This window comes from Trichosporon asahii, assembly GCF_000293215.1.
Source record: "Trichosporon asahii var. asahii CBS 2479 unplaced genomic scaffold scaffold00075, whole genome shotgun sequence".
Lineage (NCBI taxonomy): Eukaryota > Fungi > Basidiomycota > Tremellomycetes > Trichosporonales > Trichosporonaceae > Trichosporon > Trichosporon asahii.
The window spans coordinates 2,428,887-2,449,083 of NW_014040850.1; the positions used below are offsets into that span (position 1 = coordinate 2,428,887).

Below are 20,197 nucleotides of genomic sequence, written 5' to 3' on the forward strand. Positions count from 1 at the left end.
GCTCAAAGCCGAACATGTCGTGAGAGGGGTCCCCAGACACGAATAGCAATAGGCGGCAAGAGCACAGCGCAGGCAGGCCGCTGGTGGAGCTAACTTTATCCAGATCGCTTGATCGCTTGGGATCGGGCGGTCTGCATAGCCTGCCGTGTCAGCACATCGGTTGGATCGTGCACCAGCCTGGCACTGGCTCCGCTACATCGCCGCGCCTCCCAGGACCCGATCAAAGGATCCTAGGCAGCGCAGTCCATGAGGCACTTTTAAGAGCCGGCACTAACCCGCCCCCTGTCTTACTTCGCCTCTCCACTGTTATCTTCCTCTATCTCCTCTTCCTTTTGCCTTCTACCTCTTCTTAGCCTGCTCGTTCAACATGGTCGCTCCTGCTATCTGCGCCGGCGGTATCGCCGCCATTTCCGTCCTCAAGGGCGCCTCCAACGCCACCGGACACGTTATCTTCACCGAGTCCGAGAAGGGTGTTCACGTTACTGGAACCGTAAGTGTCAGCGCTGTCAAGAACGGCCTGTTTGAGGTGCTCGATGCATGAGAGGCGATGGTGGAGCGGTGCTCCTGTGTAACACTCTTGCACCGCCGTCATGACAATCTCAGTGACGCAGCCAAGAACACCGCGCGGGCGCAGCATGGTTCATGAGAACGCCAAGCCAGTTGCTAACTTTCAGATCACCGGACTTGAGCCGTTATCGACCCACGGTTTCCACGTTCACGAGTTTGGTGACATCTCTGGCGAGGGCTGCCTCGCCACCGGCGGCCACTACAACCCGTTCAACCAGACCCACGGCGCTCCCGAGGACAAGGTCCGCCACGCCGGAGACCTGGGCAACGTCGTTGCCAACGAGAACGGCACTGTCATCCTTGACATCACCGACCGCCAGCTGCGCCTGCGCGGTGCGCGTTCGATCGTCGGCCGTGGCGTCGTTCTTCACTCCGGTGTCGACGACCTCGGTCGCGGCAACAACACCGACTCGAAGAAGACCGGCAACGCCGGCTCGCGCCTCGCCTGCGGTGCCATCGGCATCGGAAACGCGACCGCTCTCGCTGCCCTCAACTAGGCGGGAAGCTCTTCTCTCCATCTGTAAAGTAGATCAAAACGGTAGACTGTACTCCCATGCATGAGCGTGGATAATTCCCTCAATACTGTGATGACGAGATGGCTCGCCTACTCATGGCTCGGGGCCGGGATGGTGTAGAAAAAGTCTCAGATGGACGTCAGCTGCACATTCTACAGACGAAATGCCGCACCCATGCGGGCGCCAGAGTCAGAAGTGACACCCCCGAATGCTCGATTGCTGGCGCCCCAAGCGCCCAGCCGACGCCATTCAAGCCCGCCTGCGCATTGGTTGGAATGCTCCGCAGGCGCACGCCGTACCTGCCATCCGGTATGACGCTAACCTCGGCGTGAAGGGCGAAGGGACAGAAGGTCTGGGGGAGAAACTACAGAGAGCGGTCGAAAGGGGGAGCAGAGTTGCGGCCGAAACGCTTGGCATGGCGAATGGCAGGCCGTGGCGCACATGGCAAGAACAGGATGACGTTGTTTCGGACAGGCTTCCTCCGAGATAAACCATGTCCGGGTGGGTTTGGTCGTATCTGATTAGCGGAGCTTTCCTTGACATTTCTCAATCCCTCACCCGCCTTCGCCCTTATGCTCGATCACACCTTTCACAACACCGACTGACCCTCGAATGTGACGTTCACAGGTCTCGGACGTCGCACGAGCACGTACGCTAGTGGGTGCTGCCTTTCAGTCACGTTCACACGAGCTCCGTGGAGCTTTAGGCTCTCATCGGAACCCTGGACAGCTGGAGCATGTTGGCCAGTCGGAGCCCGCGCCGAGGCTCGCTTGACTCGGACATTGCTCCGAATAGCTAAAGTGCGACTTGGCATCCTCCGAGATTTGGGAGGCGAGTTGCCCACACGATCGCTAGGTAGAGCGGCTGACTGGGTGCCAAGGTCGATAGACCATAAGAGGCAGGGTTCGTACAGTCGTTATGGTGACGGTATGGTCTTGGAATTTCACAGAGTCCCAAGAGACTTCCGTTGAGGGCAGGCATGCTCAGCCTGGTACTGATCGATAGACTGACAGCTGTGCTATTCACGATAGGGTGCATCGCATCACCAGGTGATTTGTCGATCGGCGGACAAGATCTCCAGCGGCCAACGAGCGGCTCCCCGCCGACCGTCGCGACCAAGCGGCGGAGTAGCTAGCTCTCTGCGTTTGGGATAAGCGGCATACCAACATCACAGGCCTCTCAGTTCTCCCGCATGCGTGTATCCGCGTGGCCTGGCCTGCATGGCAACGGCTTCCACACGCAGTGCATACGGGTGAGCGGCAAAAAGGTATCCACTTACTGTCCCCTTTCGGGGGCGGCATTACCCGTCATTCAGTGTGCCCTACTGTCCCCTTTCGGGGGCGGTGGCCAGCCAGCTTCGAGGCGCGATACCCCCAACACCAAGGTGTTGTTGTATGTGGTGAGCGCCGGATAGCCATGGCGTGTGTGTGCCGGAAGATTAGCAGTGTGGATGTGAGGAGATGAGGAGCGTCGAGGTGCTGCTGGGCTACCGTACGTGAACAGCGGGATCTCTTGTGCATCTCTGATGAGTCCTAGGCCCGTTCCGGGCGCCTATTGTGTCCTGGGCCAGGATTGGCCCCTTGGAAGGCGGACTCGAACGCTAGAGCTCTCGGCGTGACGGGGAGAGGCGAGCGGGGCGAGGGAGCGGAGTCGCATGGCACACCGATTGTGCAGAGTGTGTGTTGAGTCCGTTGTGTGCACCTCCACTTCCGGTCGCATGCAATGCATCAGCACTACGACTATTAACCTGTCAAGTATTGATAGCGAGTTAGAGCTTCTCGTGGAGCTCGTCCGAAGTCTTCTCGGCCTGCTCGACGTCGACACGCTTGCCGGCGTGGAGGGCGTGCGCGATGTCGGGGCGCTCGGCCTGAAGGCGCTTGAAGTTCTTCTCGGCGCGCCAGACCCATGGCGTGCGGTCGGCGAAGAGGAGATCGATTTCCTCGAGCGTGCGCTGGTTGGTCTCAGGATACAAGCAGTAGATGATCGGGATCGAGATGAAGTTGGCGATACCGAAAAGGTAGTACGTCTTCTCGCCGATCTTCTCGAAGCAGACGGGGAGGAGCAGCGACAGCCAGCCGTTGCCGATCGACCAGCCAAAGACACCCATGGCGTTACCTTGCGCGCGCACCGCGAGAGGGAAGATCTCGGCGGGATACAGCCACGGTACGGTCAGCCACGTTGCACCGAAGACGGACGTAAAGATGAAGATCATGCTCGCGGCACCAATACCGTACGAGCCTGCCTTGGCCTTGTCGCCACGCGCATCGGCGTCGATGCCCAAGCGGGTGAGTCCACCGCAGAGGAACATCGGAATGCCCTGCATGACCGCGCCCCAGTAGAGCGTCCACCGACGGCCGATGACGTCCAGCGTGAAGACACAGATGAGCGTCGAGAACATGTAGAAGATGTTGTTAAGGCCCGAGATCCACTGTGCCTTGTCACTGTCGAAGCCCGCGAGTCGGAAGATTGTTGGCGCTGTATGTCAGCATAATCTCCCCGCGAGCGACTGTTCGTGACCGGTGAGAGGGGCGCGACCTTGGTGGCGCCGATCAGGCAATCGACGATCTGCACGCAGTGGCACCTCCACTTTTCCAAACATCCACGACCATCGCAACTGCACTCGACGCCGATCACTTACCGTAGATAGTGACGCCCGCGATTCCGACCTGTAGGAGTCAGCAGGAGCTTCCAAAACCCCATGAATCGCATGCCACTCACCCACTCCTGCAGGATCTGCAGCAGAATGACCAGGAAAGAGCGGCGGCCGAGGTGGAGATCGCCGGATCCGATGCCGGTAAAGACGGCGAAGTAAGATGTCGGAATGTGCGCCTCGTCACGGATGACAGCTTGGATCTCCTCATACTCGAGCTTAGCCTCAACCTGCCCCTCGGGGTCGGTACCACGCAAGCGGCCAAGGACGTACTGCGCCTCGTCGTTGCGTCCAACCTTTGCGAGCCAGCGAGGCGACTCAGGGAAGAACCAAATGGCAACGAGCAAAACGATCAGGGGGATGATCTGGAAGGCGATCGGGAAGCGCCATCGGAAGGGGCTGCGCCCGCCGTCGATGTATGAAAGGCCGTATTCCATCCAGTACGCCACAACAACACCTATGATGTCAGCGAAACACCATCAAAGATCGGCGCCTCTCCGAAGTGACCCCATCCACTTCTTCCTTCATAGCTCCGTCAAAACTTCTTCTTTCGCTCCCAAACTTCTACAGGAGATAGCCCTGACTCTTGCGCATCGATTGCAAGTTGTTTGAGTCCATTCTGACGACTCTTACCGAAGATATTAAGGCTAAACTCGACCGCTATGAACATCCCTCGACTTTTGTGTTCAGCCGTCTCTGTCGAGTACACTGGCACAATTGCGTTGAGAATGCCTGTTCCCCAGCCGTTGATGAGTCTTGCGCATATCATCCAGTTGTGGTTCATCGCAGAGCATTGGAGGGAAGCGCCAATAATCGCCACAAAGGCGCCAAAGGCGATTCCGCGAATTCGACCGGCCCTGTCGGCCAGCCACCCGCCTACAAGGCAGCCCACGAGCGTGCCGAGGTAGTAGACGGACACAATGCCTCCCTGGAGTAGCGAGTCGGTGACTACGGGGGTCGGTTTACCGTCTTTCATCTCGGTGTAGCCGAATTTCATCCGCTTGATGTAATCCTCGGCGTTGTTGACGCCTCCCATCATACCCCTGTTTTATCAGCGCTTGCGCCCTCTGAAATTGGATGGAATAGAGGCTTACTGGTCATAACCGAAGAAGAAGATGGACAAGGAGGCGATGGCATTGATGGCGACGAGCAGCTTGCCCTTCTGAAGCTTGGTCACGATGTTGTGTCGCGAGATGCCTGGCGGCTTCTCGTTAAAGTACGACATGGTGCTGGGTTGGAGCTAAAGTGCGGGGAAGACATCTGCGCGACCCGAACTTTTCCTCTTTATAAGTCAGATGAGAGCCCGCGGCTCTCGGCGTAGCGTAGCGCGGGTGAGTTCGCGGCCTCATACCCTTGCCCGCGATGTCGGCAAAGCCATGCCCAAGTTTAGCAGCTTGGGAACCCGGAACGGCCAGGCATGGAGCGCGATGGGGAGGGCCGAAGCCCCAGAGGGAAACTCAACCCCGCTGGAATCGCGCGCAGGACGTCATACGACCTATACGACGAACATCCGGATAGGCTGTTGCGCGCTTGTTAGGGGCTCAAAACGGCAACATGCAGTGAGCCGGAGGCCCCGTGCTGCCCCCCTCATGCAGACGGCGGGGGCGCGGAGCTCGCAGAGCCCCTCCCTTTAGCTTAGACCAGGTCCGGAGGACCCCATCGATCGTTGGGGAGAGGGTAAACAAGCAGAGGTTCGCCCCGACTTCTGAGAGTTCGAAACGCGCGCCCTGGCTCCGCTCCGGACCTGGCGCAGGGCGGCTCCATTCACGAGCCCCCAGCGCCTGCAGTGTCATGCACCAGCCCCCTCACGTTTGCATGGGCGACCCTTGATCACATGCCGATACCGGCGCCGCTTCGGAGTCAGCTTCGCGCAGCCTGGATGCTGGCTGACGGTATTTCCAGGGGTGATCCGGCAAAACACGGCCCGGCCAACATCCGGTGGCCCATTCATCGAATCAGCAAATGTATCGCTCGGTGCTGCCCACCTTCCAATCCTAGCGAATTGTTCCTCTGTCCTGTGCGCAAGGTCTGCACGCCAAGGCGTGGTGCGCGTGGGTGACGAAGAGAGACAGCGGAATGCTTGGCTCCGGGACTCTGCCCGACATCTTTCGCCACCCTCCACACCTCACCAGTCGCCCAACTTCCTCAAGGCTACGCTTTGTCAACTCTACACGATCGATGGGTCACCTGAGCATCCTACTTCCGGAGCGGCCGTGGAGCTGCTCCGCCAAGATTCGCCAAGTTCTCAAGGCGCTCAGAGAAAGGTCTTGCCCGTGATCCTGTATCAAGTAGAGGGATTTACGGGCCGTCCGGCCGTTAACAGGGCATGATGCGTGCTTCCCTGTGCGGCTCACGTTTAACGCCAGCTGACAACACTCTGACCTTTACTACGCTCTCAGCATGGCCCCTTGCGTCCAATGCAAGCTTTTTTCGACACTAGACCACTGACTGACGCGATATCGCACGAAAGCGCTGACAATATCAGCGTAGTTATCCTGAAATTCCTGCTGCGGTGAGATCTCGGACACCACCCTGCCTCCCTGCGGCATTCAGCACAGGACGCCGAGTCTGGCTGGATCCGAAGACCACCGCTCCTCCGCTCTCGGCGCCGCGCGCTTCCGGAGTCCAACGCTTCAATCCGAGAATACTCCGGTAAGGATTACCAAGAGGGCAGCTTAGACGCGCAGATCGGGAAGTCTGTCCGATGAAGTGCAGGGCATAGTTACAGCGCCCTCTCCTGAGTGTGCCTGCCCATCCATTGCTCCGAAGCCGCCGATCTGTTCGAAAGGCGAATCGGTAGTGGACAAGCCTTTCTCAAAGGCGGCGCCCTGCGCCTGAGACTCGTGCAGTGTTCGGAGAAGTCGGCTTTGCTTCAATTCGCCCGAGTCCGCTGTCGGGCAAGCCGAGGGGATGGGCGCCTCTGCCGCCATCCGTTTCCTGGCGGATCTGACGCCACCCCTCGTGGTATCGGAAGCGCCAGAGAACCAGCATCGTTCTTCGTAGCACGGCATGGATGAGTGCTTGATTATCTGGCCCGGTCATTCGGGAACAAACAACAGAATAAGTCTGAGAGGACAAGAGGACGCCCTTCGTCTGTATCCCTCGTGCTGGGCACAAGGCTTGCATTGACTGCAGTTTGGAATGGCGGCTCTTTAAAGCGCTGATCAGAAGGCAAGTGGTCGGCCAAAGGAAGCGATGTTCAGGAAGCAGGCGCCGGCGATGCGGATCTACGCGAAGATCAGTCGCCGTAGCAAGGCGACCGTAGAGCTCAAAGGACGGCACTGTACTTCGAGATCCGTGTGACGCTGGGGTTACATATAAGGGCCGGCGCATGTCCCTTTTCCTTTCCACGTTTTGTTCGCGCTCCAATACTTTTCGCAATCCGGGCAAGTGCCGCCAGGCGAAACTGCCAACGCCTAACCGCTTTCATCGACCACTACGGTACGGCTTGGGCTGGCGTTCGTCACTTCGGCATCGAGTCCAACCTCCTCCTCGAAGCCGACGTAATCCTTCCCACGGCCTTCAACGATCATGTAGTTGGTGTCATGACCAAACGGCACCCCTTTATCATCATCGACACGAGAACGAGGTTTGAAGGGAGATGGTACCACGAAAACTTCGTGCCCATCATCCAGCGACTTGTTCGTCACTCGTCGGTGGCAGTCGGGTCTAGCTCAACGTTCGGCCAGGAGCCCACAAAGTAAATCTGTTACGTGGTCGATTTCGACCGTGACGTCTCGATTGACCTCTCAGCAACCCAGCGCGGCTGTACTGCTGTAATTGCACCATGCGCATCGTGGCCGGTGTGCTTCCGCGTACCGGTAAGAATTGCATCATGCGCAGCCCGCTGGCACAGTGAATCGCGAAGGCCAAGGAAGACATCAGAAAATCCAAGACACCTCTCCGCCCTACTCCAGAGACCAAGCTGGAGTTGTCATCCTTGCGTCTTTACGCATTTTGGTTCGAATATCCCCCCAGGGAGCGGGTGCTCGGCCAAGCGCTCGGTATGCGGCTCAAGTGAACGCCTCTGATGAGCTGTCGCATGCAAGAGGAACGGCGGCCGCGCTACATCCATCATCCTGGCGACCGTCATTGCCTGGACTTCAGCCCGGAGGCTCTCATAGACCGGTGTTTGATTCCATCGTGCGCACTGTGACCCCCTTATTTGGTAGCGAAAAGGCTGGAAGTGGAGAATCGAACATGGAGTGAGCCGGCGATTGGGTACGCAGACATAATTTCGACTGTGGACCAGGTACAGGTGATGCATGGTGTTTTGAAGTTGAGGGAGGCCGAACTTATTCGATCCTTTGACCGTACACTGTACTCAGCATGCTACTAACTACCCCATAACTTGACCGATGCTGACTACTCAGATGTGTCAATCGGAATTGACTCGAATGAAGACAATGCGCTGTGGCCAGGTATTATTAGCACCTGAGCTGCATACTCGTCATGGAACCAGCTTGGAGATAAGATAACAGATCTTACGTAAACCGGATAGTTCCCTGTTGAAAGCTTTCGGAAAGCCGCTAGTGACACTCTTCTACGCATGCATCACAACCATTGGTACGACCGGGCGGATGAAAGTCCGAAAGTACATCAGTGATGTTCGAATACGAAGACAGTGTGCGTGGTGACTTCGCAAGCGATGACGGCCACCCGCCCCAGGACAACGGGTGGGGTGCCTTACCTGACTTGGGCGGTCCGTGGGCGTCTGTGGGTGGACGCGAGAACCACCGCCCGTCCAACGCTTGCGTCGGTGTGTTCGACAGGTGGGTATATACGCGAGCATGCATGTTGCTTCTTGACTTCTCCATCTGTCACCTGTCACTGCTTATCCACTCTTACTCTGACCCTCCTTATCGAACGAAGGTCACTCCCACACACAGCCCCGATCAGCGGCTTCTACATTTCCGACCAAAATGCGCATTCACTCCGCCCCCTCCGTTGGCAGCGACTGGCCAGCGCCTCCCCGCGCTGAGAGCACACTGGGCGGAAGCCAGTTCTAGTTCGGCGCCGACATCTTCGGACCCAACAAGCCGAGCTCATCCGCCAAGGCTACGCCGCGGCCGTACGCTGCCACCCTGCCCGAGGGGAGCCAATACGACTTTGGTGCTGATGTGTTCGGATCGGACCCGAAACACTCGATCGCGGACGACCAATCTGAGGCATGTGTCACTGGTGCGTTGGCTCTGTCTCTAGCACAGCTGACGGCAGCCCGCGAGTCAATCACGCCGCCAGGCGACAAGCTCTCAACGACACCTGAGCCTTCGAGTTCGCCCGCCCTCGCCCCCCTGTCCCCACCCCTCTCGCCAGCCATGCAGGCACTGTCACTGAAAGAGGCTGAGAAGCTGCGCCGTACACGGGAGGCCGAGGCTGAGGCCAGGCGCAAGGCGGAGCTGCGTGAGCTGCACTCGAAGCACAAGCTGGAGCGTGAGCGGGAGAAGCAGGAGGCAAAAGAAGAGCGTGAGCGCGAGAAAGAAATACTTCGTGCGACGAAGGCGAGGGAGAAGCTCGTCGCCCGCGAGATTAAGGAGCGGGAGAAGGAGGAGCGTCGAGCCCGACGTCGCTCCCGCGGAAGCCGGTACGAGGAGGACAAGGAAGAGAAGAAAGAGAAGGAGGACGACGAGTCTCTCTTTTAATTGTAGCATAGCCATAGTCAGTGTGTCATAGTCAGTGCAGCGGGAATTAAGATGCCACATAGATACATTATTGCTGTTGGTTGTGTTTATGCTTTTACTTCTTACTCTACTGGGCGGCGGGCTGCTCCTCACCCACACCGTCGAACAGGCTCTGCGCCAGGGGACGCGTGCACGGCGCCTCCTCCTCGGAGAGGCCGTTACGGAGACCCTGGCCGACCTCGCGCCACCACTCGTCCTCCTCGGGCTCGAGGCCGCCTTCGGCCTCCTCCACGTCCTCGACGAAACGTTGCAGGTCCTTCGGCATGATGCGGCGGGGTCCGGAGGGCACGCCCGTGACGCTGGCGACGATGGCCTTGGCGGCAGCCTCGTACTTGGCCTTGGCGGCGTCGTCGGGGATGATCTTGCCGGCGCGGACAAAGTAGCAGATGCGCAGCTCGAGGAACACGAGCGTGCGCGCGAGCAGCTCCATGTCCCATCCGGACGCGTGCGGGGGCTCGAGCCTGGTCGCAGTCGTCTCCGAGTCCTTAGTCGGGAGCTTGGGGAGGTTCCAGCCGAGCGTGTCGGCCGCCTTGGCGCAGTACGCCGAGCAGTTGTTCAGGAGCTGCTGCGCGTTGTTCTTGGCCGCGTCGTAGGCGGGCGCAAGACGGGCGCGGTTCAGAGAGCCCTTGGCGAGCTCGATGTACAGGTTCGGGCGGAACTCCTTCGGCGTCTGCTGCGTCGGCGGAAGGCCGGTCGCGGCGGTCAGGTGCTGCGTCGCAGCGGCAAAGTACGACCACGCCTTGGGCGCGAGGGCGGCGGCCTGGTCCGGGAACTTCTTCATGAAGAAGAGGGTGCGCTCACCGGCGGCCATCTCCGTCTCGGCCAGCGTTGTGAGGATGTCGGCGCGCGTCGTGCTGTCCTGGCCCGGTTGCGCGTCAAGGCTGTTCAGCAGCTTGGTGAGCGCGCTGATCGCGGCGTCCATGCTCTTCTCGATGCCCGAGTTGGGCGTCGTCTTGTCCTTCATGAGGTCCCACATGACACCGTCGTAGGCGAGGAGAACTTTGAAGTCGGCAAGGTCAACCTCAGGCTGACGCTCCGGCGAGGCGTACTGGCGCGCAGTCTCGACCATGCCGCGGACGGCCTCCTGGTTCTGCTCGGTCGGGGGCTGGAGCGGCTCGGCCGTCTCCCACAGCCGCGTGCCAATCTCAGCAATCATCAGGAGCGAGTCGACGACCGAGTCTGGCGTCGGCTTGTGCTCCTCGTAAACCTCCTCATCGCCGTCGACCTGCATTTCGTCGGTCTTCTCCTTCGCCTCAGCCTGCTTCTGCTCCTCAGTCTTGCCCTCGTCGGCCTTGGCCTTCTCCTCGTCCTCGCGGCGCTGGCCCTCAACCCAAGTCATCTGCGTGTTGACGACGGGCGTGAGGAGCGTGACAGCGCCGTCGCGCAGCTCCTTGGCGTTCTCTCCGACGTCGCCGACGTACTCCTCCATGAAGTCGGCCCAGGACGAGAGCACCTGCGCAAGGTTGAAGGCGGCGTCCGCCTTGAGCAGCGGGTCGGTCGTGAGCTCCATCGCCTGCTTGAACAGTCCGATCGACGAGGCGTAAACGTCAAGCACGGAGGGCGGGAGGAGGAACTCGGTCGCGAGACGGAACTGCACACGGGCGAGGTTGTAAGCCGCATCGTAGGTTTCCTTCTTCTCAAGCGCCTTCTGGTACAGCGCAGCCGCCTTCTCATAGAACCTCAGGGCCTGGAAATGTCAGCTACATGACAGCTTCATCAAGCTAACCTTCTCGCCGTCCTTGTAGCGCTCTCCCTTCTCCTCCATCTCGACGCCGCCGTCGAAACACTCGTCGTACGTCTCGTAGGTCGGCTCCTTCTGCTTCTTTCCGCTGCCGTGGTCATCCTCAGATGGGCGCTTCACGGGCGCTGATGGTTGGGCGGACATTTTGTGTGTAGTGTTGTAGTGTGAAAGGTGGTGAAAGAGAAGGATTCAACACGATGCGCCAGTCTCAGCCCTTTGTACCAACTTTTGCTGACTGCGACCGACGTCATGGACACTTCTGGAAGACGCCACGAGGCGCTTCGAGGATCGGCGAGGTTCGGGTTGCCTCTGCTGCATTTCATCATGCCAACGACGTTCCTCGTCATAACAAGCAGCACGCTCGCTGCTCCGTGCCTTGTGCTGATAGTGCAAGCTCGGTCTGCATGCACGAGGTATGCTGCATGGGTGCAAGAATGGAGTGGAGGGCCAGTGTCCCTCTCAGCATCGCTGCCAGCGGAAGCAGATCTTCACCGACCTTGCGTAATCTTGAGTGCCAGGCACGGCCTCCACTTTCTGGTGTCGAAGCAACGCTGATCTTGCGTCGCGTCAACCACCTGTCATCTTGCTTCCTTCCTCATAGTTTGCAACGCTCACATCGCAGCGAGATGCCGAACTTGACGCTTTTGACGCCGTATGCGTACTACAAGTCGACATGTGGCTACTGCTCACCGGCGGGCCAGCGCAGCAAGGGCGAAACGAGCCTCTCATATGGTAGTGAGTGTCAAGAGCTTCTGTCAATTGAGCCGTGTAGCTGACAGCAGTGATCGGAAAGCAGATGTCGCCCGAGAACTATGAGAAGATGATGGACCGAGGGTGGCGTCGCTCCGGATCTTTCACGTATCAGTGAGCTGCGCCGAGTGGAACATCAGCTAATTCGCAGCCCGGACATGGCTCGCACCTGCTGCCCGCAGTACACGATCCGGCTCGACACGTCCGCTTTTAAGCCAAATAGGCACCAGCGCTCAGCACTGAACCGATGGAACCGATATCTCGAGACGGGGCTGAAGCCGGGAGAGGAGGCAGCCGATGACCCGATGTCCGACAAGCCTACGGCGGGGAAGAAGGGCAAGGGCAAAGGAAAGGCGGCGCCGTTCGACCTGGACGCGGAGCTGCAGGCGTTCGTCGGTAACAAGGGAAAGCACAAGTTTGAGCTCGACTTTCGCCCCGCCAAGGCGACGACGGAGACATTCGAGCTTTATCGCCGGTACCAGATGGCAGTGCACCACGACCCGCCGCACAAGGCGACACGGCGGGGTTTCGAGAATTTCCTCTGCGACAGTCCTCTAGGCGTAAGCTTTGAGATCGTCCCGTAGAAGCTGACATCAGGATGAGTGCATAGAGTACACTGGCGACAGCGAGGGTCTGCCGAAAACGTACGGCAGCTACCATCTGCTGTACCGCATTGATGGGGATCTCGTCGGCATCAGCGTCATCGACGTGCTGCCGCACTGCGTATCGAGCGTGTACTTCATCTGGGACCCGGACTGGGCGTGGGCTGCGCTCGGCAAGTTATCTGCATTGTACGAGCTGGGTCTCGTGCGCCGTATGGCTGTGGCGGGTGCACCAGGTATGCGGTGGCTGTACATGGGTGAGGCTGCCTTCCGGAACGAGACTAAGCTGACAGCAGGGTACTGGATCGCGAACTGCCAGAAGATGGCGTACAAGGGCGAGTACGCGCCGAGCTTCCTCCTCGACTCGGGAACGTATGACTGGCACTCTCTGACGCCAAAGCTGTCGGCCTACCTCGCCTCGCATCGGGGCTACACTCCCTTCTCAGAGGTTGAGGGGATGGACGACGGACTGGTTGCGGAGTGGAAGGCGGCCGCGAAGCCACTACCCACGACCTCCGCCGAAGCGGCGGCTCACGAGGAGGAAGAGGACGACGACGATGAGGCCGACTGGCCCTCCCCGCCACCTCCTGGTTTCCTGGACCCAGACAAGCTCCCAAAATCGGTCGTCAACGGCGCCATGGTCGCGATGAAGCAGCGAGGCAAACTATTTGCGCTCCCGTTCAAGCAGTTTGGTGAGTTCCTCACGCCCGCTGGACGACGGTGTGTGCCCGAACTGCTCGCCGCGATGGGACCAGACATGTTCGCGATGGAGGGTAAGGGCGAGGAGGGGACGAAGGCGATGTTGTGCTTCGACTGAGCGAGCACTGCGTCAATCATAGTATCATCAGCAGGGGGTAGAGAAGAGGAGCAATGCATCATGCATCGGATTTGTACCAGTGACGACAGGGAGAGCAAGCGCCAGGTGTAAGAATAGCTCCCTTGCCAGCTCCTTATGTATTTTCGAATCAGCGTTTATCAGACGAGGTGCGAGGTGGGGCAGCACCAGGGTCGGAGGAGGTCCAGATAAGGGCGGACCCCGCCGCCGATCGGGAGCGAGGGTCCGGCCCGCCCTAGCTCCTGAGGTCTCCCCAAACTGTGAGGCGAGGCACCGACGTTCTCCACTGCATGCCGGTAATCAAAGACAAGGCGGGGGGTAGCGCCAGCTAGCCAAGAGTAGTCAAGTAGCATGCAACAATGCGGGTGAGAGCCGGAGGGGGTCGATGGACCGATGGCGCCAGGTAGTAGATGAAGTCCTGAGGGCTGGGTGAGACGACTGGGCACGACTGGCGACATTCTGGCGACATACCTCTCCCGCGTCGCGTGTCAATGGACGCGTCCACGCCACGGGAAGGGAGGCAAGCCACCTCGTAACCATTCAAGCAAGGACATTCCTGGAACCTGCAGACTTTTGCGGCCAGGTCAGCCTTAAGTTCAGGCCAGGTCAGGACGATCAGACCATTGCCTTTCCTGATTCCTGAACCCCAATATTTCGCACCCCCATGGATATCTGGATGGCTGTGCGCCTGGCTTGGTGCACAATCTGAAAATCTGGTGATGGGATATCTGACCTTTGCGGAACCTTTGCGGAGAAGGATCTGACCTTTTCGGGGGGGGAAAGAAGGTCAGATTAAAGCTCAGTTTCGGCGCCGCCGTCGAGGACAGAAATCGCGGAACGGAATCCCGAGATGGGATGTCCGAAGCGGCCTGCCTCTATTGCCTTACGTATCACAGCGTGAATGCAGGCACAACATGTGCTCTCTGCCGATCAGCTGGTCTCTGCATTGCCGGTGAGAACATGTATGCATGGAGTGGATGCCTCCACAACAAGGAGTGACGATCACATGCCCATCCGCGGCCGTACCCAGAACAAGGCTCGGCTAGATATCGTATCGCGAGAGAATGGTGGCGGGCAAGCCTGAAGGCAGAGCAGACATCGGCACTCTTCCCGGCCCGAGGTGGTGCATCATGCTCCGTAGGTTAGACTTGCACACTCGCTGCGCAAGAAATGTCGCGAGTCAATAGACTTTCCGAAAATGCATGAGAACAACACGGTCGTACCCTTTGTTTGTTTATGCAGAGATTGACGAAACTGGCGAACAGTGGACCTGGGATGTAGCCGCGGGACCGCCGGTGGCCGGTGGAGGCGGCAATGGCAGCCGCTCACGTACTGATTCCGGGTGCGGTCTGTAGTTGCCGCTTGTGCACTTGCGTTGGTCGTTCCATCGCTGATCGCGCTACGGGGCTGCGACGCGCTAAGCTGCTGGACGCCCCATCCCATCGTTCCATCGCTGTTCCACGGGGCCACGCTCTCTCTCATGATCATCTAATGCATCTCCGTTACCTTCGCACCCCCCGTTGACTTTGACTGGGTGGCGAACATTGTCGCTCCGCTGCTCCGTTCGGCACACCTCGTATGGCGATAAGTGGGACGGCGGGCCCAAGGTGTCGGTGCGGAGTGGGCAAAAAGTGGACTGCTATTCGCTGACTGGGGCTGGAATTTCCGGTTGTGGGCTCAGTTGGGCGGTTTGAGGGTGTCCTATCAGTAGTTTGCCTGATTCGCAAAATTCCCAGACGCAGGGTCCGCAGGGTCCGATTGGGATCGTGTGCGTGGCCATTGCCGCAATGCGAAATCATCCCAGGAACAGGACATGTGGGGAGACAATGGCTCATTTCAAAACAAGACTAATGGGGTGGAGGGAGGTGGAGGCGGGTGGAGGTCGCCATTGCTAATGAGCCATTAGAACCGGGAAGGGAGTTTCCGCGGTGGGGAATGCGAGTCGCGTACGTGGGGAGAGGACAACGCGACGACCGGCATTCTTGGGGCACTGAACCGCAGTACGAGGCAAAGCTCGCCCGCCCCCGCACGGCCAACCCGCAGCCAGTGCATTCTGCGTCGGCGGGTCAGCGGCGGGCCTCGCCCCCCTCCCCCTCTTACTTTGGTATCTGCCCCAAGGGGACGTGGGACGATAGCCTCTCAGCACCCAGGTCTGATTGTCGTGTCCACCGTCGCTCGCTCGCGCGTCTCACACCCAGCCAAGCCGTGCCCAGCCTCGACTCTCACCGTAGCCTACGCTGTATAAAGACCCCAGCTCGCTTTTCGCACCTTTTCTTTTTTCTTTTCTTCAGCTCTTCTGTAGCTTTAGTGTATTAGTCCCCCCCACGCTCTCTCCCTCCTCCCAGAGGACCCTCCCCCTCACCCTCTCTCTCATCTCTCTCCTCCTTCTCCGCTCCCGGCCCGATCTTATCGTGAGTACCCACCCTGCTATAATCTTCGGGCAAACCTGAGAAGAGTTGCACCGGATTTCCGGGTAATCCATCTACCTCCCCTTGACCCATTGTTATCTCGGTCCTGCACATCGCTGCTGCTGCAACAACAACAACAACAACAATGGGTGTGCATGCTGGCCATTGCTGCTGGTACCACTAGATGCACTCCGCTCCACGAACCATGCAAAGCTGACTGCCAGCCCCCTACTTAGACCCAACCCCTAATTTTAACGAATCACAATGTCTACCAAGGGTGAGTGCGAGCTTCCTCGCCCCAACAAGTCGCCCCTGTCGCACCACTCGCTGCACCACTAGTGCATCGCTCGCAGCATCATGCATCGCGCGTGGCATCTCATGACGTTCGCGACGTCATAATGATCGTCACGGCGCCGTCCCGAGGTTATTGCCGAGTTATCATCGGCTACACCTTCATGAGCTGCTCTCGGATCAATACCTCTTGCATTCCGCCGAAGATAACCATTATCTCTTCTCCGCGCTCGGCTTGATCGCCAGAAGGACACTCACTGACACCACAGCCATCCGCGAGTTCGACGCCAAGCAGCTGGTCAGCTACTGGCTCGAGCGCTCCCCCACCCCCATCCCCACCATCACCAAGTCGACTGCGGTTCCCGTCCGTGTCGCCCAGGTCGAGTACGACGATGAGACTGGTTCGGTCCAGCCCCCCATCAAGCCCGGCGGCGGTCTTCCCGACTGGGTCTTCACCGAGAAGCTCGTCGGCAAGCCCGACCAGCTGATCAAGCGCCGTGGAAAGGCCGGCCTCCTTTCGCTCAACAAGGGCGCCGACGAGACCGCCGCCTGGATCGAGGAGCGCGCCGGCAAGCCCGTCAAGGTTGAGTCCACCACCGGCACTCTCAAGACCTTCATCATGGAGCCCTTCCTCCCCCACCCCTCCAACACCGAGTACTACGTCTGTATCAACTCGGTTCGTGACGGTGACTGGATCTACTTCACCCACGAGGGTGGTGTTGACGTCGGAGACGTCGACGCCAAGGCGCTCAAGCTCTTCCTCCCCGTCCTCGGCCAGTTCCCCAGCCGCGAGGTCCTCATTGAGACTCTCCTCCCCAACGTTCCCGAGAACAAGAAGGACGTCCTCGCCGACTTCATCATCCGCCTGTACGCCGTCTACGTCGACCTCCACTTTGCGTATCTTGAGATCAACCCCCTCATCTGTCTCGACCCCGTCGACGGCAAGCCCGCCGAGATCCACTACCTCGACATGGCCGCCAAGCTCGACCAGACCGCCGATTTCATCTGCGGTCCCAAGTGGGCCATTGCTCGTGACACCTCGTCCGGCAAGACTGCCGCCGGTGGTCCCGTCAAGGCCGACCGTGGTCCCCCCATGGTCTGGCCCGCTCCCTTCGGTCGTGACCTGACCCCCGAGGAGGCCTACATCCAGAAGCTCGACGCTTCCACTGGTGCCTCGCTCAAGCTCACCGTCCTCAACCAGAACGGCTCCGTTTGGACCATGGTCGCTGGTGGTGGTGCTTCCGTCGTCTACTCGGACGCCATTGCTGCCGCCGGCTTTGCCCACGAGCTTGCCAACTACGGCGAGTACTCTGGTGCCCCCACCGAGGGCCAGACCTACGAGTACGCCAAGACCATTCTCGACCTCATGACCCGCGGCGAGCCCCTCCCCAACGGCAAGGTCCTCATCATTGGTGGTGGTGCCGCCAACTTCTCCGACGTCGCTGCTACCTTCAAGGGTATCATCCGCGCCCTCAAGCAGCACAAGGAGGGCCTTATCCGCCACAACGTCCGCATCTGGGTCCGTCGTGCTGGCCCCAACTACCAGGAGGGTCTCAAGGCCATGCGCCTCTGCGGCGAGTCGCTCGGTGTCCCCATCAAGGTCTACGGCCCCGAGGCTGCCATCACCGCCATTGTCCCCATGGCTCTTGGCCTGAACAAGCCCGAGGGCGACCTCGCTCGCACCGCCTCCCAGCAGTCGATCGCTGCCGCTGTCGAGGCTGTTACCGCTAACGGCAAGAAGAACGCTGTCACCGAGAAGGGCCCCGACCGCGTCCCCGTCGGCACCATCAAGCCCGACGGTGGCCGCGAGCAGCCCGGCGACCAGATCGTCCACTTTGACACTGTCGAGCGCACCTCGTCGCGCCCCTGGTACCGTCCCTTTGACGAGAACACCCGTTCGCTCGTCTTTGGTCTCCAGCCCCGTGCCATCCAGGGCATGCTCGACTTTGACTTCTCGTGTGGCCGCAAGACCCCCTCTGTCGCTGCCATGATCTACCCCTTCGGTGGTCACCACATCCAGAAGTTCTACTGGGGCACCAAGGAGACCCTCCTCCCCGTCTACACCACCGTCGCCGAGGCTGTCAAGAAGCACCCCGACGTCGACGTCGTCGTCAACTTTGCCTCGTCGCGCTCGGTCTACCAGTCGACCCAGGAGATTCTCGAGATCCCCCAGATTAAGGCCATCGGCATCATCGCTGAGGGTGTCCCCGAGCGCCACGCCCGTGAGATCCTCCACATGGCCCAGAACAAGGGTGTCATCATCATCGGTCCCGCCACCGTTGGTGGTATCAAGCCCGGCTGCTTCCGTATCGGAAACACTGGTGGTATGATGGACAACCTCCTGTCCTGCAAGCTCTACCGCCCCGGCTCGGTCGGCTACGTCTCCAAGTCTGGTGGTATGTCGAACGAGCTCAACAACATTCTCTCGCAGACCACCAACGGTGTCTACGAGGGTATCGCCATCGGTGGTGACCGCTACCCCGGTACCTCGTTCATCGACCACATCCTCCGCTACGAGGCCGACCCCGACTGCAAGCTCATCCTTCTGCTCGGAGAGGTCGGTGGAACCGAGGAGTACCGCGTCATCGAGGCCGTCAAGGAGGGCAAGATCACCAAGCCCATCGTTGCCTGGGCCATTGGCACCTGCGCCAAGATGTTCACCTCCGAGGTCCAGTTCGGCCACGCCGGTTCCATGGCCAACTCGGACGCCGAGACTGCCGACGCCAAGAACCGCGCCATGCGCGCCGCCGGCTTCATCGTTCCCGACACCTTTGAGGACCTCCCCGAGGTGCTCAAGACAGTCTATGACAAGCTCGTTGAGAACGGCACCATCAAGCCCAAGGCCGAGGTCGAGCCCCCCAACATCCCCATGGACTACCAATGGGCGTCCAAGCTCGGCCTCATCCGTAAGCCCGCCGCGTTCATCTCGACCATCTCGGACGAGCGTGGTCAGGAGCTCATGTACGCCGGTATGCGCATCTCGGACGTCTTCAAGGAGGAGATTGGTATCGGAGGTGTCATCTCGCTCCTCTGGTTCAAGCGCCGCCTGCCCGCCTACGCGTGCAAGTTCATTGAGATGGTTCTCCAGCTCACTGCCGACCACGGACCTGCCGTCTCTGGTGCCATGAACACCATCATCACCGCCCGTGCCGGCAAGGACCTCATCTCGTCGCTCGTCGCCGGTCTCCTCACCATTGGTGAGCGCTTCGGAGGTGCCCTCGACGGTGCCGCGCAGGAGTTCTCGCGTGGTGTCTCGTCGGGTCTCACTCCCCGCGAGTTTGTCGACCAGATGCGCAAGGCCAACAAGCTCATCCCCGGTATCGGCCACAAGATCAAGTCCAAGACCAACCCCGACCTCCGTGTCGTTCTCGTTGTCGACTACGTCCGCAAGCACTTCCCGTCGCACCGCACCCTCGACTTTGCCCTCGGCGTCGAGGACGTCACGACCCAGAAGTCGAACACACTCATCCTCAACGTCGACGGTGCCATTGCCGCCTCGTTCTGCGACCTGCTCTACTCGTCTGGCGCGTTCACCGACGAGGAGGCCGGCGAGTACCTCCGCAACGGTGTCCTCAACGGTCTCTTCGTCCTCGGCCGCAGCATGGGCTTCATCGGTCACTACCTTGACCAGAAGCAGCTCAAGCAGCCCCTGTACCGTGCTCCCGCCGACGACATTTTCATTTCGCTGCAGGAGCCCACTCGCACTGTGATCCAGCCCGAGTAAAGTCTTCCAAAATCAACAATCACAACAATCATAGAATAGATCCGCATCCCCCATCGACCAAACCTTCTAAGACGAGGTAATTGTACAGTTTGAAACTACATAGCAGGAAATCGGACGACTAAAAAACGATCCGCTCGTGTATATAGAAGTTAATGCATATTTCAAAGGGTATCTGTACGCAACTGGAGCATTGACCGAGCATTGAGGCGGGGAACACACGGACCTCGCGGGAGGGAGTGGGGACCGGTGTGTTGACAGTATGAACCGTCGACCGAGCGTGGTTCCAGCGTTCCAGTGCTGCCGGGCAGGAACGCAGATCAGGAGTTGACCCAAGAGGCACTGCGGAGGACAGGGATGTGACTGGGTGAGCGTGGTGCGATGCAGCCGCAAAGGTCCATGTCATGAATGGGGGCTGGCGAGCTCAAGCCTGGGG

The 20,197-nt window shown here is 59.5% G+C and overlaps 7 protein-coding genes across 7 annotated transcripts; 4 read left to right on the top strand and 3 right to left on the bottom strand.

The window, feature by feature from the left end:
- Positions 1–367: 367 nt before the first annotated feature.
- Positions 368–1,064, top strand: A1Q1_06521 (Cu,Zn-superoxide dismutase; the record flags this gene model as incomplete). The annotated part of the gene is made up of 2 exons (XM_014321635.1): positions 368–490; positions 675–1,064. 2 exons carry the CDS (start codon positions 368–370, stop codon positions 1,062–1,064), a joined length of 513 nt encoding a protein of 170 aa, XP_014177110.1.
- Positions 1,065–2,850: 1,786 nt separating this feature from the next.
- Positions 2,851–4,957, bottom strand: A1Q1_06522 (MFS monosaccharide transporter; the record flags this gene model as incomplete). The annotated part of the gene is made up of 5 exons (XM_014321636.1): positions 2,851–3,557; positions 3,721–3,748; positions 3,801–4,189; positions 4,366–4,775; positions 4,827–4,957. 5 exons carry the CDS (start codon positions 4,955–4,957, stop codon positions 2,851–2,853), a joined length of 1,665 nt encoding a protein of 554 aa, XP_014177111.1.
- A 1,450-nt stretch (positions 4,958–6,407) lies between these two features.
- A1Q1_06523 (uncharacterized protein) lies at positions 6,408–6,743 on the bottom strand (the record flags this gene model as incomplete). The annotated part of the gene is made up of 1 exon (XM_014321637.1): positions 6,408–6,743. The coding sequence occupies one exon, from the start codon at positions 6,741–6,743 to the stop codon at positions 6,408–6,410; it is 336 nt and encodes a 111-aa protein (XP_014177112.1).
- Positions 6,744–8,654: 1,911 nt separating this feature from the next.
- On the top strand, positions 8,655–9,374 carry A1Q1_06524 (uncharacterized protein; the record flags this gene model as incomplete). Its single annotated transcript, XM_014321638.1, has 2 exons — positions 8,655–8,678; positions 8,742–9,374. The coding sequence occupies 2 exons, from the start codon at positions 8,655–8,657 to the stop codon at positions 9,372–9,374; spliced, it is 657 nt and encodes a 218-aa protein (XP_014177113.1).
- Positions 9,375–9,480: 106 nt separating this feature from the next.
- Positions 9,481–11,298, bottom strand: A1Q1_06525 (uncharacterized protein; the record flags this gene model as incomplete). Its single annotated transcript, XM_014321639.1, has 2 exons — positions 9,481–11,100; positions 11,140–11,298. 2 exons carry the CDS (start codon positions 11,296–11,298, stop codon positions 9,481–9,483), a joined length of 1,779 nt encoding a protein of 592 aa, XP_014177114.1.
- A 764-nt stretch (positions 11,299–12,062) lies between these two features.
- On the top strand, positions 12,063–13,323 carry A1Q1_06526 (uncharacterized protein; the record flags this gene model as incomplete). The annotated part of the gene is made up of 2 exons (XM_014321640.1): positions 12,063–12,464; positions 12,508–13,323. 2 exons carry the CDS (start codon positions 12,063–12,065, stop codon positions 13,321–13,323), a joined length of 1,218 nt encoding a protein of 405 aa, XP_014177115.1.
- A 2,690-nt stretch (positions 13,324–16,013) lies between these two features.
- On the top strand, positions 16,014–19,764 carry A1Q1_06527 (ATP-citrate synthase subunit 1 (ATP-citrate (pro-S-)-lyase 1); the record flags this gene model as incomplete). Its single annotated transcript, XM_014321641.1, has 2 exons — positions 16,014–16,026; positions 16,310–19,764. The coding sequence occupies 2 exons, from the start codon at positions 16,014–16,016 to the stop codon at positions 19,762–19,764; spliced, it is 3,468 nt and encodes a 1,155-aa protein (XP_014177116.1).
- Between the last annotated feature and the right edge of the window lie 433 nt (positions 19,765–20,197).